This window comes from Polypterus senegalus, chromosome 14, assembly GCF_016835505.1.
Source record: "Polypterus senegalus isolate Bchr_013 chromosome 14, ASM1683550v1, whole genome shotgun sequence".
Lineage (NCBI taxonomy): Eukaryota > Metazoa > Chordata > Cladistia > Polypteriformes > Polypteridae > Polypterus > Polypterus senegalus.
The window spans coordinates 49,947,279-49,964,376 of NC_053167.1; the positions used below are offsets into that span (position 1 = coordinate 49,947,279).

Sequence of the window (17,098 nt, forward strand, 5' to 3'; positions counted from 1 at the left end):
AATCGTGAAAAACTAGGTTAGTTCCGGTATATCTGCATAATGATCATTTAAAGTATTTTTTGCTAAATCCGTCAACCTTCTCTACATGCAGACCCTTCGAGGCCAGAAAAGAAAGAGGTGAAATGTCCCACACCAGGATGTGATGGCACAGGACACGTGACTGGATTATACCCTCATCATCGCAGTTTATCTGGTTGTCCACACAAGGACAGAATACCCCCAGAAAGTGAGTTTTTTTTCAGTTAGGTCTTTATTTTTGTAATGCTCTTTAGATTCTGCTTTTTAATAATAAAGTGTTATAATCAGAATTTGTCCACTCTGAGTATCATTTATCTTCAGAAGTCTTAGCTTTTAAGATTATACACAATCACAAAACATTCTCAGTATTTTCGTTTTAGTGGGAGAGCTGAAAATTTATGTTTGCAGTCAACATTATACAAAGAATAATAAGGTCAGGCTGCTGTGTGATTTGAAAATTTACTGCACATCCAAGAGGTAGGATGTCACATAATTATCTAAGCATCCCAACCCTAAGTGTACAGTAAATTCTCATTTGACACAGATGTCCATGTATTATTCTCTATATTTACGGGAAAGCTTTCTTACCATTGGGCTGCAGTGACTTCAGCATTATTGTACCAAATGCTGACAGCTTCATGAAGTATTGTTCTTGTGTTTGCAACAAAGAAGTGCTAGCCATATCAAACAGGAAAAGATATAGAAAAAAATAATTAAGATAAAAGTACAGTCTATTTTATATGCTAACATTTGTAGCTTTTTGTGAAAATGTGAAGAAGAGATATGTGTTTAAAGAGGAGTGATTCTATATGTTATCATATGGTGTAAAGATTTATTCAAGCGCTGATTGAATTTTGTAAGCTTTCAAAAATGTTTTTTTACCTTTAATAATTCTAATGAATGATGTTTGATCTACTTTATGTATCTACAGTCCTTGCAATGCATGAGAATGTCCTCAAGTGTCCAACCCCAGGATGCACTGGTCAAGGTCATGTCAACAGCAATCGAAATACTCACCGAAGGTAAAATTAGATTATTTAAGGCAACAGAAAACTGAGCCCAGAAGGTAGAGATTTAATCCAAACTACAAAAAGTCTTAGAATTGGTGATTCCCATGACTCACTGGCACACAGCAGGAAGCACCTCGAAAGGAAATAATAGGGATCTAATCTGTGTGCATGGTGGCAGCACTGGTGCAGTTCTGGCTGTCTTGTAAATGTGCAGGCCAAGGACTGACCACAAAATTGGATTGAAAGGGTTTTGTAAATAGATATATTGATGGATGGGACAAAATGACAGGCCACCTGCCTCCAGACAGAAAACATATACAATATCTTATAAGGAAGACATTCACAATGGGCTTATTGGTGGTTTACTCTTTGTTGTGTTATATATCTGCTGTTGCCTTAATAATGAATCTTTTTGTTTATTATAAATTCTGCAGTTCCTGTGATTATTTTGGAACTTCTTAAACACAGAACAGTATTGCATTGTCGCAGAATGCTTCGACCCATTATTTCTGAAACCATTTCTCCCCCCCTTACCCTCACTAACCAATGTGCACAAGGTTTATTGTGCAGTAAACAACTTTTATCACATCCTCCAGACAGCTCCTTCTGCTAATGTAACATCCACTACAACAATGCTAGTTACAGACCAGTAGAGTTCTCTGAGGTACAATGTGTTATTCATAATTATTTAATTGACGTTATCACTTGAACCTTAGGACAGCAACATTCATAGGACTCTGGCTCGATAGATGGATGGATGGTTGGATGGATAGATGGATAGACAGATAGAAAACTTTTATTTGTCCCCAAATTAAGAATTTACAAAATATATCAAACAACAATTCCCTCAAAAACCACACAAGACTTTCTGGCTTGGTTAATGATAAGAGAGCTGTTTAGCCGTTTGTGATAATCCACCCATTTTACCTGATGAATATTGCAAGCACTGCTGCCTCATCTATCAATCTGCATGTTCTGTCAATGTCTATGTGAGTTTTTCTCTGGGTACCCTGGCTATCCTCCCACCTTGCATAAGACACCGAACTTACTAGTGAACCTCCTACAAGGACACAAATTAAAGCCAGATATCCAGCGATACCATATTGTTAGATATCACAGTGCAGAATAAATATTAACAATAGGTTTGACAATGTTAAATAAAAATACAGGCATGTTTTTGTCATTCATGTAAGAAATAGACCATACTTTCGTACTGTATAGAGGTTTTAAGGATCTATTACTTTAATAGCAGCATCTATGAGGAATGACAACAATAGCGTAAAACTTGAGATTTCTGCTATGAAAAATTTACCTCCATACATTTTAAAACTTTCTTTAATTTTAACTATGCACTATTTAAATAGTTGGATGTCCTATGCTTAAGCTGAGAAGTGGTGAGCTCTGCTGAGATCTTTCAGTTATTATTACAGATCATTGGTGTACTTCTAGAATACAAAAGAATGCAACCACAAAGAGATGCATTACTAATTCCCCCAAGGCATGACATTTAAAATAACCATGACTTCCAGTTCCTCTAACACATTATACAGTATAGCCCATGGTTTTTCAAAAGAAGCAGTAGGCATTTTCTCCAGACTTGAAGAAGAAGATACATTTACTGTTAGTGCCATTGTCTCAGTTATGAATATCAACAAATCATTTCTGCTGCATTTTTCAACTATACTTGATCCTGAACAACTGATGCTAGAAATTATATTTTTCCAATCAAGCAAGTAAAAAGCTTTACAAAGTTATATTTTGTTAAGAGACCACCCGTAAACATACTTATTATTTAGCAAATGCAGTGGCTCTTTATCTTTATGTACAATGGTTATCAGAATTCCACCTTCTGTTACAACTGTAACTAATATGTAAAGTTACAGCAGGTATATACAGTAGTACAACAGATTAAGCTTTAAGGTATTCTCCATATAGTTAACTAAATGCAAGCTTAGTAAAACTACAAAAAGAAAATCAAAAATCAGACTATTTTTATTCTTCTTCCTATTCTTCATTTAAAACTCTACCTTTTCAATTTGTAATAGTACATTAGCAATCCCTAGGGGGCTTTAGTTTCAAATTCCAAACCAAAAACATCAATCACTGATTTTCAGGAATTTATTAATAATTCTTATTGAACATACCACTGTTGTTTTCAAATATTGCAGATAAATTAATAAACAATAAGCATGAACATGTAAGTACTATTCAGACTATATCAGTGTCATATACAAACTAAAAAAAACAAAGTAAGAATTCTACATAAAAAATGTGTTATATGTTATATGCTATATATACACTCACCTAAAGGATTATTAGGAACACCATACTAATACGGTGTTTGACCCCCTTTCGCCTTCAGAACTGCCTTAATTCTATGTGGCATTGATTCAACAAGGTGCTGAAAGCATTCTTTAGAAATGTTGGCCCATATTGATAGGATAGCATCTTGCAGTTGATGGAGATTTGTGGGATGCACATCCAGGGCACGAAGCTCCCGTTCCACCACATCCTAAAGATGCTCTATTGGGTTGAGATCTGGTGACTGTGGAGGCCATTTTAATACAGTGAACTCATTGTCATGTTCAAGAAACCAATTTGAAATGATTTGAGCTTTGTGACATGGTGCATTATCCTGCTGGAAGTAGCCATCTGAGGATGGGTACATGGTGGTCATGAAGGGATGGACATGGTCAGAAACAATGCTCAGGTAGCCCGTGGCATTTAAACGATGCCCAATTGGCATTAAGGGGCCTAAAGTGTGCCAAGAAAACATCCCCCACACCATTACACCACCACCACCAGCCTGCAAAGTGGTAACAAGGCATGATGGATCCATGTTCTCATTCTGTTTACGCCAAATTCTGACTCTACCATTTGAATGTCTCAACAGAAATCGAGACTCATCAGACCAGGCAACATTTTTCCAGTCTTCAACTGTCCAATTTTGGTGAGCTCGTGCAAATTGTAGCCTCTTTTTCCTATTTGTAGTGGAGATGAGTGGTACCCGGTGGGGTCTTCTGCTGTTGTAGCCCATCTGCCTCAAGGTTGTGCGTGTTGTGGCTTCACAAATGCTTTGCTGCATACCTCGGTTGTAACGAGTGGTTATTTCAGTCAAAGTTGCTCTTCTATCAGCTTGAATCAGTCGGCCCATTCTCCTCTGACCTCTAGCATCAACAAGGCATTTTCGCCCACAGGACTGCCGCATACTGGATGTTTTTCCCTTTTCACACCATTCTTTGTAAACCCTAGAAATGGTTGTGTGTGAAAATCCCAGTAACTGAGCAGATTGTGAAATACTCAGACCGGCCCGTCTGGCACCAACAACCATGCCACGCTCAAATTGCTTAAATCACCTTTCTTTCCCATTCTGACATTCAGTTTGGAGTTCAGGAGATTGTCTTGACCAGGACCACACCCCTAAATGTATTGAAGTAACTGCCATGTGATTGGTTGATTAGATAATTGCATTAATGAGAAATTGAACAGGTGTTCCTAATAATCCTTTAGGTGAGTGTATATATATAAATATAGCCAACATAAAAATAAAATACCTTTTCTGATCACAGAAAAAGGATATGTAGAATATATTTTTTAAATGAATGGAGAATGACAATAGAAATAAAGTAGAATAGTACTGTATATGGCATTTCATGTATTTCAGAAATGCCTGCACATCTTTTGACTGTTTTACTGTTGATCTTCACAAAGAAAGTAATCCTGCACTTTTTCTGGTTCCTAGTTTGTCTGGATGTCCCATTGCTGCTGCTGAAAAACTGGCCAAAAGTCATGAGAAACAGCAGATCTCTCAGCCAGTCAGTGAGCAGCCTAAAGGTAGCCCCAACTCTGACAGAGTCCTCAGGTAAGTGCTCTTTATGCCATAATTCAGGTATAGCTTCCGTAAGCATTTGAAGAATGTGTAAGTGTACCATGTGCTGGATCAGTAGACCATCTCTACTTGGTGTCTACCTTCCCTATGATGCAAATAGAATAGATTCACTTGTAACTTTTCATTAGAATGAACTATTTTGGAAAATTAATGTAAAGGATAGTGCTCCCTTTTTTTAAATGGAAATATAATTCAATATATTGTATAGGAAGATCAAAATTGCTCTTTTGTGGAACTGTTGGCAAGAAATGCACTGGTCATCTACTGTCATCATCACATCATTATAATTTTCTTTCCATTCTTCCTGGTTAGGGTCATGCTAGTAATACACCAAGGCACTACCAGGGCAATCAAGCAATATACTCCCAAGTAGGACCAGGGTCTGCCTTTTATTCTTTGTCCATTGAGTCATGCCTTGTGCACCTCCTGTGGAGGCATCTGAGGGCACCCTAAATGCATGACAAACTAACTTAACTAGTTCTTTTCAATCTGAAGAAGCAGCAGTATTCCTTTGCTTAGCATCTGACCATGACATGGAGAATAAGCTCAGTAACCCTGCACAAGAACATAATTTTGTCTGCTTATACTTTCTATCTCATGCATTCAATAATAGAGCACATGGATATAGGTGTGGATGAGGGTGTAGACTGACTGGTAAATCAACAACTTCATCTGCAGCTTTAGTACATACTCTACTATAACAATCTATCACTGGGTTGTTCAATGATCTCTGCTGGATTTGTTCTTTGTTCTCATGATCATGTTCTCATTCTACCCTCGCTACTGAACAAAATCTCCAAGGTATTGAACCCCTCCACTTTGGGTAGCTATTGAGATCTTAAGTGCAGGGTATTGCCACTTTTTTGTGAGAATATTATTATCTCAAACTTGGAGGTGCTAATTCTCATGCAATGGCATTACATTCTGCTCTGTATTGCTTCAAAATGAACCAAACTCTGATGAGACTAAGAGGACAACATTATCTGCAAATAGTAGAGATACATTCCACACTCAGTATTCCTAGAGATACACTCCACACTCAGTATTCCCTGCATTCTGTGCATGGAGACGAAACACCCTTGACAGAGTCCAAAGCATACCTTGAAAGGAGTTTCCAATTAATACAAAATATTGTCAAAATATCTCTAATGTATTCATCCATATGTTTTTTTTTAAACTGCTTACTCTGCTGGGCACACAATGAGCTCTAAACATTCAACAAACACCATTCTTTCCTTGAAAATAATTGTTTATAAGGTAAAGTTACAATAAAAATATTTTGTATTTTAAATCGAATTATCCCCATTTTAAATGAGCTTCTGAGTATAATGTACAATGGTAAAATAAACTATAAATTAACAGTGACAATATTAACACAAGTAATACTAGTAAACCATAGCATTTCTAGGTGAGGCAAACTTTGTGTTAAAATCTGTGGGAATTAGAAACTGGCAGCTGGAAAACGGCAACAACTTGCCCCGTGCCACAGTTAGAACTTTTCAATGTACAATGGTAGAACATTCTGGCATTCTGAAAGATGACCTATGGAGATATAGGAAAAAACAAAAGAGGGCATATTAAGTAGATACGACTCTAGATTGCAAAATTAGCAGATTATTTTTGAGGAATTTCTGCATTTCAAATATTTTTGTGACATGATCATGTTTTAGTTGTATTTTTCTTTTATATTTTGTAAAAGGTTTATTATTTATATGACAGTGGCTAACAATTCTTAATTCACCACATCTGTAATGCTTTGACAGTGTTAGGTGAGCATTTGAAAGTGGCTTTTCGATTAAGTTTTTTTTTGTATGATTTTGCTGTACTATAGAAAATGATCAGAGGTCCTTAAGGCTTGCGAATATTACCCAGCTTTAGATGTCTAAATTGGATTACTTCACAAGTAGGTTTAATGATCACTTACTCACCCTCTGTCTCCTTCTTTGTCAGAAATTGCAGTCGTAACACAATAGGCTCCATACACTAGATGTTTCTAACTGTGGCAATTTCCTTAAGTTTCTCCTAGGCAATTTCCAGGAACTCCAGGGCCAGTTGAGATATTTAATACCTCCAGTCAGCTCTGGGTCTTAACCAGCATCTCTCTTCAAGGATTTCACTAGTATAGCTTTCATGGAAAGCACTAAGGACACCCTCACTAGATGATCAAAACACCTCAACTAGCTTCTCTTTATTTTGAATAGCCTATTTATTATTCCCAGTTTTTCTAGTTTCTGCTGAAAATCCTTAACCATAGTTGAAGATGAGGGAGTTGATTGACTATTAAGTTGAGAATTTTGGTCTACTTCAGCTTTAGCCTCTAATAAAACTGCTATAGTGGTTCCACAGCCACACTGATTTGTTGGTCATTCTTATGATTGCTTTCACCCTTATTTGTGAACTAGAGACACTTAAATTTCTCTGCTTGGACCAGCTTTTCCCCATTTACATATAAAGATCAAGCTGCTCATTTCTGAGAAGAATCATGATCTCAGAATTAATGTGCTGATCTTCATTCTGCCTGTGTCATACCCAGGTGCAGACTGTTTTACTGTATATAGTCAGATAATGCCAAGATGACAACAACATCAACAAATGACACAACCTCAAGACATTTCTTGCAGTTAACTACCTGTCTTTCTGTTCTTACTTTAGGACTTTTTCCCACTTTTCCAAGCAGAATGCTTCTTGATCAAAAATATTCTTAGGTTGTCTTGGTATGCAGTGAATGTTTGATACCTAGCCACAGATGTTCAATTAAAATGTCCAAATCTGCGGACTCTGAAGGTCATTCTGAAGTCATTATCTTTTGTTTCTTAAAGTTGTTCTGAGATATGTTTTGGATCATTGCTTTGTACATGCAGCATCTTTTCAACCATATTATCTTCACTGTCAGGCATTATTATCCATTTTTTCTTGATACATAGTATATTCCATTCTTCCCTCTACCCGCACAATATCTCCTATGCTGCTGCCTGCCATATACCCCAAAGCATAATATGTCAACCCCTATCCTTAACAGTTGGCTAATGTTCTTTTCTTAAGACGCTTTTCCTTTTTTTATACAAACATATGTTTTATGATGGTAGCCCAACTGTTCAGTTTTTGTTTCATCAGACCATAGCACTCATATAAAATGCTTCTGATGTTATGGAATGTAAGCGTTGTGTTGCATACTTCAGATGTTAACGTTTGTGAAGGGACTGAACGTAAGGTTTTCTCCTGACGTCTCTTTCATGTTGATCATATTTGTGTAAGCATGGCAGCACAGCAGACCAGTACACAATTATTCCTGTGCTAGATAACCCTCCCTGCATATTCTTTGCAATCATGTAGATGATTTGTATTGTATACCAGATAAGTCTATAGTCAGTTTTGAGAATTTGTGTTGGTCTTCCAGATCTCATCTTGGTGTTAACATTTTGCCTAACTTCCATTTCCCTAATGACATTTTAGATTGTGAGAATTGCAATCAGGAAGTATTTAAATATTTCTTAGGATTTCCCAACTTTGTAAGAGTTGGTTTTCTTTATTTTCATATCCCCAACTCAGTTTCTTAAAGGATGGCACAATATTAAGTGTAATCAGGTTCATTAGTTCAAAGAATTAATAATGCTCTAGATCTGCCTTATCTGACTTGGCTTAAGGTGTAAGAAGTCAACCATTTTCTGAGACTCACTAAAGAACAATATTTATTGCACATGGAATGTTTTATATTGTGAAAGGCGGGCAAGGAACAACCAATTTGTTACCTTTGTTAATGTTCCCCAATCTACTAGAATGCACTGAGGTTTAAAATCACAGGAGTATTGGGCAGGACAGACAGACTGGCCCTCCTCAATTAACACTCTTGTGGTGGAAGAAGTCTGTGGGGAAACCTAATACAACTAGAGGGAGCTCTTCAGGGGTAATTGCATACTTCCAAGCACTGGCTGAATAGCCTGGAAACAGTAGGAAGGGCTTGCAAGGATTGATTTCCCTACCAGGACATAAAAGGCCCTTGCAGTTCAGAAACAGGGGGCTTTGGAGTTGGGAGGAAACCATTGCCAAATAGCCATGCAAGGAGAGCAGGCTAGAGGGTGAATAGAATGGCAGGAAGGATTGGGTTTTTGTTATTTTTAAGCCTCTTGGTGTTTATGGGGATTTGTTTTGAATGTTCACCTGCTTTGGGTAATAACTGAGTAATTTTTACTAGGGGAGTACAAACATTTGAATGTAATTGTAAATTTAAGAATGTGGATGAATGATAATGTAAAGGCAGATTTCTTGGATAGATATATTAGTCTCAAGTGTACAACTAAAATAATACGTTAAGTCTAGGAATGAAGGATGACTTTGTATGTTAACTTAGCACATTGGATGCTAGATCTTTATAATCATGTTTTAGGTTAATTTTATCATTGAATGAATGGCAGGACTGCTTTAGTAGTAATAATAATAATCATAATAACAGTCTATTATTATTATTCTTATTATTATTATACATTTTATTTATATAGCACCTTTTCCACGCTCAAGGTACTTCTAGCATTGGCCTTACTTAAAAGTAATGAACAAAATATGAAAGGGCATTGAAGATTTAAGAAAATAATATATATATATATATATATAATTTTTTTTAAAGACTATAATTTTATTTAATATGATATATGTTTTAAATGAAAAACATGAATATATTTTATAAATCATGCAGATGACTTGTTTTTTATCTCAACATAAGCAGATATTTTTTAATGAAATGCTTTAAAATACAACAAAACAAAAATACCCAAACTAATTAGTCATTGTAATCCTCACATCTGGTGTCTATTCTAGCTTTGTATACAATAGAAACTAACTTTTATTAAATGGTAACCTACTATCCAAGCTTCTCTTTATTCATAAACTACTGTTTCTATAAGGTTTACTGTCACATAAATACTTGTGATTCATTTACTAATACTTCTAGTACTTGAGCTTTGCTTTTATATTTCAAGAATCAGGCATTCATTTGTCAGGCAAAGAAACCTTTTGTCATCTCTATTGGAATAGCATCCTCAAATGTAAAACTGTTTTAGAAAATCTATACAACAACAAATCTGTAGAACTGGCAAAACTGAGATGCTCTTCTTGTCTTTTGCTGTACTACAATTACATATAAACATAAATCCATATCCACACCGTTTCCACCATTATGTAGTATATATGTGTATGTGTGTGAGTATATATAAGTATATCTCAAGGACAGTTAATAGAATAAATTTAACAATATTTGATATCTCATATCCCTCAGCGTTCATCCTACACCATTCCTCAGTAGCCTTGCGTGTCTCAACCTCTCTTGCCTGACACTTTGTCTCTTGTCTATGTTTCTATAAACCCTGCTTCTCAGATTCTTGTCAATTTGAGGAATGTTGCTTGCCTCCTGTTTGCTTTTTGACTACTGTCAGTGGTAGTTAGGCCCCCATTTCCTGCTGTAAAAAAGGTAATTCATATTCTTGCAAATACTTCCCATCTTTGAAGGTGATTTAGGTTGCGCCTTGTTAGTATTTAGCGACTGAAAGTTGCTTGGTCATTTATTCATTTTGTTGTCATGAAAGTACTCTATTTTAACTCTTTTTAGAAAAATTGAAGGAAAAAAAATGTCACAATCAGGAATTGAACTTTGCAATCTCATCTCTTTATCGCTACCACTTAGCCTACTATTAAGTCACCAAAGCCAAACTGGTCATTCAGACCAAAGCTGAACTAACCAATCCGATTGCTCGGAGGGACTGGAAACAGACACACACACACACACGCACACACACATTCACATACAACCATAGTGTAGCATTTTATATTAAAAAGTAGATATTTATGCTGATTGAGCAAGTTTTCATGCCTCGAGTTGCTTGGAAATGGCACCTGATCTCTGTCAGCTTTGCACAAAGTGATTTGGGAATACATAACCTTTCTCTACAGTCAAGCTTATTATTTCATTCAAGGCGTGAGACAAAATCAACAACTTAAAAATAAAGACTTCTATTCAAAATCTGTATTTCTTATCATCTGTTATTATCTTTTAACAGGTATTTTTGGACAGCAATTTAAAAATCAGGGAAAATTTTCTCAGTTGATTTTAGGCTGGCACTCTAACTAGGCCTTTCACATTATTTTACCTCAATATAAATCTGAATTAAACTTACACCTCATTTTTGATTTTCTGGCGGATGGCTTCATGTTTTTTCCCCTCAAGTTATCTTGTGTAGTTTTTCCCCATTTGTATTGTGCTTGAGATATTAGAACTTCGCTATCTAAACAAGTTTGATGGACCAAGTGGTCTGCAGTCATTGGTCAAACATTTTATATTCTTCTTTTTTTTTCCTAAAAACCTCCCTATAATGAATGATATCCTGACACTGTAATTTGATAATCGCCACAGTATTTCACAATAAAAATGGTCATCTCTGGGTGATATACCACATTATTTACTGTAGTTTATTTGTCTTCAGTCCAAAAAAAATATTGGCTTTAGGATGTCATGAATTTTCTTTTGCGTAACAAAGTTTAAGAAAAATCCAAAGTGTTATTTTGAGTAGTGGTAAACTTCTTGACAACTTACCCTACAAGCCAGATGTGTGGTGTGATTTTTGTTCTCTTGATTCTCACACACTTTAGCCAGTTTTTGCCATAGAAAGCCTTCCGTGTAATGCTGCCATTGGTCAGGTTTTTGCTATAAAACGAATTAGCCAACATTTACAAGAATGTGCTAACATCCAATCACCTTCATAGACACTGTAAATATGCCTTTATAATGGAGTTGAGCTGGATGTCTGATGTGGGGCTACATGTTGAGTGTCAGCTATTCTTCCAGCTAGCTGATGTTGCATTCAGAGACCGTCTTTGCAGCAGCCTACCAAATGGGGCAGAGCTGGAGTCACAAAGTGTTCCTGTGTGTTTAAATGCTGTGGTTCACTCAGCTTGTCAAGTGTGTTGCTGACATGTCTTCTTGTATTATCCTTAGCATTATGGATTCTAAAAACGATAAGGAAATAATTACAGTGCTAAAGTGTGGGTTAAAAGCTTCATTAAACAGAATTTAATGAAGGACAATGTCTTCTTAGGGTTTGCCCTGATGACTAATGTTTTTATTAAACTATTCATCTCAATTTACATGTATTTCAATGTCATTTGGGGCAGGAAATGCTTAAAAATGTTGTTCACTTAAATTAATGGTAATTAGGTGTTCACATTACGAAAGTTAACCTTACTAACTTCATAAAGCAGGGAAAGTCTGATGACAAGAAACAAGAAATTTACTCTTTTTATGCATTTTAATTTCAAAATATGTAACGAGATATAGATTATGATGAGAGAACTAAAAATTGCTCAAGTACAAGTTTAGGGTAACTTCAAATTATATTAAACCTTAGTAATAAAGGTAACAATATTTATAAATGAATATTCCTGTCTTTTTCTCTTATTTTCCTATTAGGCCGATGTGCTTTGTTAAGCAATTAGAGATTCCTCAGTTTGGAAGCTACAGACCCAATGTACTGCCTACCACCCCACGTGCCAATCTGGCTAAGGAACTTGAAAAGTATTCAAAGGTCTCTTTCGATTATGCAAGTTTTGATGTTCAGGTCTTTGGCAAACGTGTAATTGCCCCAAAGATTCAGACCAGTGAAACCTCACCAAAAGCCTTTAAAAGTAAGAACATCTATTTTGTTTTTAATCAGTTGTTGTTTATGCAGCAGACATTTTCTTTGCTGGAGTTCCTTTACCCCCCCTGCAGTATGAAACACCATGGAATAAAGAAGAAAATGCTAAGTAGTGTGGCATATAGATGCATACAATTAGATTTCAAATTATGAACCACCCATTAGTGCTGAGGACAATATGCTTAAGGTCAAATAATCTGGGATCACTCATTTATTTCATACAATTCACAGGAGACTCACAGACCCCCAGGACCGGACGTATTTACAAATACCATTTGAGGCCAGATACTACTCATCCAACAGAAAATGAAGTCAAAGAGAAACCTTTGACGTGAATATGTCTTAGAATTAATGATAGTGTGTCACAACATAATCGGAATGCAGAATGGTAGACATTATGAAAAGTGAATCTTACCTTGCCTATCAGGTAGACAAAATGTATACCGATTCAGTTGAAGTAGGTGGCACAATGACATAGTTGTTGCCTTGCAGCTCTAGGAGTAAGGACAGATCTTGGCCCAGTCACTGTTTCATGTTTTTCTGAAAGTTTATTCCAAGTACAAGTACATACCATAGGTGGCTATTTTATATTGAATGATAATTCTAAACTGTCTCTTTGTAAGTGAATGCATATGTGTGCTTAATTGTGCCCTGCAATGGACTAGCACCCAGGCTAGTAATGAGGGCTCTCTTGTTTTTTTCTCTCCATGATTCTGTCCTTGAAATAAATGGTTTTTTTTTTACAAAATAGATGGAGGAATAGAAGAATATATTTTTTGACATTTCTGCTGTTATTCTTCAATTTTACATGACCAGCCTACAAAAACATTGTGTGTATGTAAAGTTAATAGAATAAGTTAATAAAATCCTAGATTTAGTGAAGCAGTGGTATAGTATCTTAGTCTTTGAACTACATTTATATAGTACTGTAATGTCAATAATCCTCTTCTTTATTAACAAATGGTATTTCCATGCATAATCATTAAACATGTAATTACTGTAAAACTACTTGTTTGCTGATGTTTAGTAAATCTTACATCTGAACAGTGTCATCCAGTCTGAGTAGGTCATTATGGTAGATGCTGTGTAAAGGTTATTAGCAAGAAAGCATGGATAATGAAGAACAGCTAGGAATCTTTAAAGTGGTCACTCTGAAATAGCTCACATTACTGAGAAGCTACTGTGCAAAAAACAACTTTGCTTCTTTTTTTAATCGGTGCCTATATCAACAATGATAAATGGTTTAACAAAGTCTGACTTCGCTATCCTTGCCTTGGGATGCTTTGTGTCAGCACTAATACTGAAAACAAGATATTATTTTCAATTTATGGTATTATAGGTACTTAATTCTTATCTTCTTCCTTGCTGTAGCAAAACCATTCCCAAAGGCCTCATCTCCAAGCCACAGCCTACCTAGCAGCTTCATCAAGAGTACTTCCTCTTCTTCCTCCAGCGGCTACGACTACTCGCATGATGCTGAGGCTGCTCACATGGCAGCCACTGCTATCTTAAATCTCTCTACACGCTGCTGGGAAATGCCAGAGAATCTATGTACAAAACAACAAGATCTCAGCAACAAGGTGAGAACTAAGCTAATAATTAATGGCTGTTTGTCTCCTTTTAGCATTGTTTCTACATTTTATTTCATTCTCTATGTCTAACTTATGCCTCCACTTGATTTTACTTAAATTATGAAAAAATCAGAATATCATATGTTCTAAAACAAGTAAATGATTTATTTGTCCTTGATTGATTATCTTTGAATAGGACCCTATGTACGCTGATCTTACCTTAAGATCACACATTTTAAAAATGTGACCAAATTCTATTTACCACAATTTTGCAGAAACCTCTGCTGTATTTCCATCTAGCTGTGGTAAATGACACAAGATTCTATTGACTTTATTGTTCCAGATTTCAGTTATATAAACAAGGCCTGCGCTTCTTTTTTTCTTTGAAAACATAAGTTGATTAACTTTAATAAATACATAAATCTAACCCTACAGCTTTATAATGGATGTACTGTTCCATTAAATTTCCCTGTACATAGTTTTTTTTCCAGTTCATCTAGTGCTGTTGGTAATTATTCAAGTTTGTTCTGCAATGTGTGTTTTTAAATTATTTTTATCTTGTAGTATTTATACAATATTGGAAGGGCATTAATTTAACATATATATCAATCATTGATTCCATATAGTAATGGTATTTGAGGTATTTGCACAAAAACTAAATATTTTATGGACTCAGTATAAAATCCCTTTTACTTGCACCTTATACTTCACCCCATGTCAAACTTCTCTTGCCGTCATTTCTCTGTTTATCTATTGTTTACTAGGTAAATTAGATCATTTAAAATCACAATTATATTAAAATAATAAAATGCTGCATATTTATTCATCATATGTATTTATTTAAATCCTTACCAGAGTATGACCTGAGTGGAGTCTGCATGCTGCATGCCGTCTTTAAGAACTTTTCTCTAGATAATCTTGTATTCCTTCCACATATAAAACAACATCCATTATGTTTTTTTTTTTAAATTGACACAGAGTCAGTATGGGTGTGTGCCTTAGTCTACCCTGTGATGGATTGACTCCCTGTGCCAATGAACTGGTTAAGCACTTTAGAATTTGCTGGATGGAAGGACAGAAGGGTAGATTTTTATCTTACAAATGAAGATGAAAACATAGCTCTGCAGACATAGCTTTAAAGGAAGTATTAGGCAATCTATCAGTTTAGAATTGATTAGAAATGGAAAGATTTCCATTCATGTCCTCTGCAGTTAGTTGATGGATAATGAGCATACAGATACTGTATGTGGTGTTTGCCAGCCTTAACTTAGTATGCTCCATTTAACCAGAATCTGGTTCATGTTTCACCAGTCCATTGATGGCATCTGTTCCAAAAATGTCTTTGTTCTTTTTACTCTGCTTCATGGCTGAGCATGGATTCGATGAGCTAAATGATGTTATAAATCTGGTTAAGATTCACTCTCATCGGTCCCCAAAAGGGATATTGGAAAACCAAACATTGGTCATACAGTTTAAACAGAATGTATTCAAACATATTCTGGAGTTTCATAATAATATTTTATTTACTGTAACACTATCTTTTGCTGTCTCTCCTACACATACTAAATTACTTAGAATATCGATCACCTTTTGTTATCAGTTTTTTTCCTCCATCTCGTAAAGTAGAAGTTCATAGCCTTACTCTTTGTGTCACTATGCTGGCGCCTCCTACCTCACAGAATTTCTAATTATATTGGTTTTTGGCCAAGAAGACAACTCTGCCCCCCACTCCCCTGAAATTTTAATGCATTTTTAAGTCGACCAAACCAATGTGAATGTTCCAAATATTTTTGTCTCTGTGTCTTACTGAGATGTGTACAGTTCATTCAGAGATGAATGCATTTTCCTGATTTTTAAGTGTCCATCCGGTTAGTGTCTAGTTTCTTCATTTGCAATATGTAATATGATGATAATCATCTCCCCTTTTATATATCAGCAATGCTCCTTGAATTACATCGACTTCATCCTCTTGTAGTATCATATTGATCCATCTTTTTGTTAAAACTGGACATTGCCTTTTAACAGATTCATAAAAAGCTTACCTGATCCTTACCTTTATCCATTTTTCTGCTGACTCTAAAAGCATACGCTGTATATTTAAACATGATATGAATGGCTAGAATAATTGATTTTCCTTCTGTGTCTAATATCATTGATGATACCTCTGTTCTGTTTTGTATCTGATATATACGGAATGTATAGGTTTGTTTAAATCTTGGGTAATGCAGTTCATTTTTTCCAAAAATGCAGAATGCAGTTATAATCATCAGTGATGATAACCCTAACCCTAATCTGAAGGCTTAATATTTTAAATTGTGGATCATTTTGTTTTCACTTAATTTTATATAAAATTCACTATCAACATGACCATCCTTGTTCAATGTGATAGTCATGGATTTAATTCTGATATGATTTTAATTCTTATTGCAGAACAATTGCATAATGGTCATCATTGCTACCTGATTGCTGGACCTAATTCTTGTGCCTGCTTTGTGGATTTTGCACATTCTTCCCATACTTTTAATCCTGTAGGTTAATTGGCAGCCCTAAGCATGGATTAAACATGTATATAAAAAGGAATTGAGTGGTTTTAATTTATGGAAGATCTCAAGCTACTACACGAAATTTAAAACTATTTTAATAGATGAAAAATATTGATTTTAACTCTCATTTGGAATCTTGAGTATCATTCACTTGTAGTGTGTTGAGAATTTGATATTCTGGGACAAAATATATTTTATCAAATCAATCAAAGTTCCCTTAATGTATACTTTTAAATATACTATAATACAAGTTTAAAATCTACCAGGGAACATATAAGGTGCATCTAAGTAGAGTGTATATAAATATTTATGCATATAAACATTATATGTTTGAATACTGGTGATGGTCATAATAAATAATAAGTAATAATAGTGAGGAGGAGGAAGT

At 35.3% G+C, this 17,098-nt stretch overlaps 1 protein-coding gene across 6 annotated transcripts in view; it reads left to right on the forward strand.

The window, feature by feature from the left end:
- The window catches only part of LOC120515066 (myelin transcription factor 1-like), a 60,997-nt gene that overhangs the window by 25,192 nt on the left and 18,707 nt on the right, over positions 1-17,098 (forward strand). For all 6 annotated transcript variants that reach the window (XM_039735785.1, XM_039735787.1, XM_039735790.1 and 3 more), the window contains exons 8-12: positions 92-226; positions 950-1,040; positions 4,771-4,890; positions 12,371-12,585; positions 13,968-14,176. In XM_039735785.1, coding sequence (XP_039591719.1) covers positions 92-226; positions 950-1,040; positions 4,771-4,890; positions 12,371-12,585; positions 13,968-14,176 — 770 coding nt within the window. The remainder of the gene's footprint in view (positions 1-91; positions 227-949; positions 1,041-4,770; positions 4,891-12,370; positions 12,586-13,967; positions 14,177-17,098) is intronic.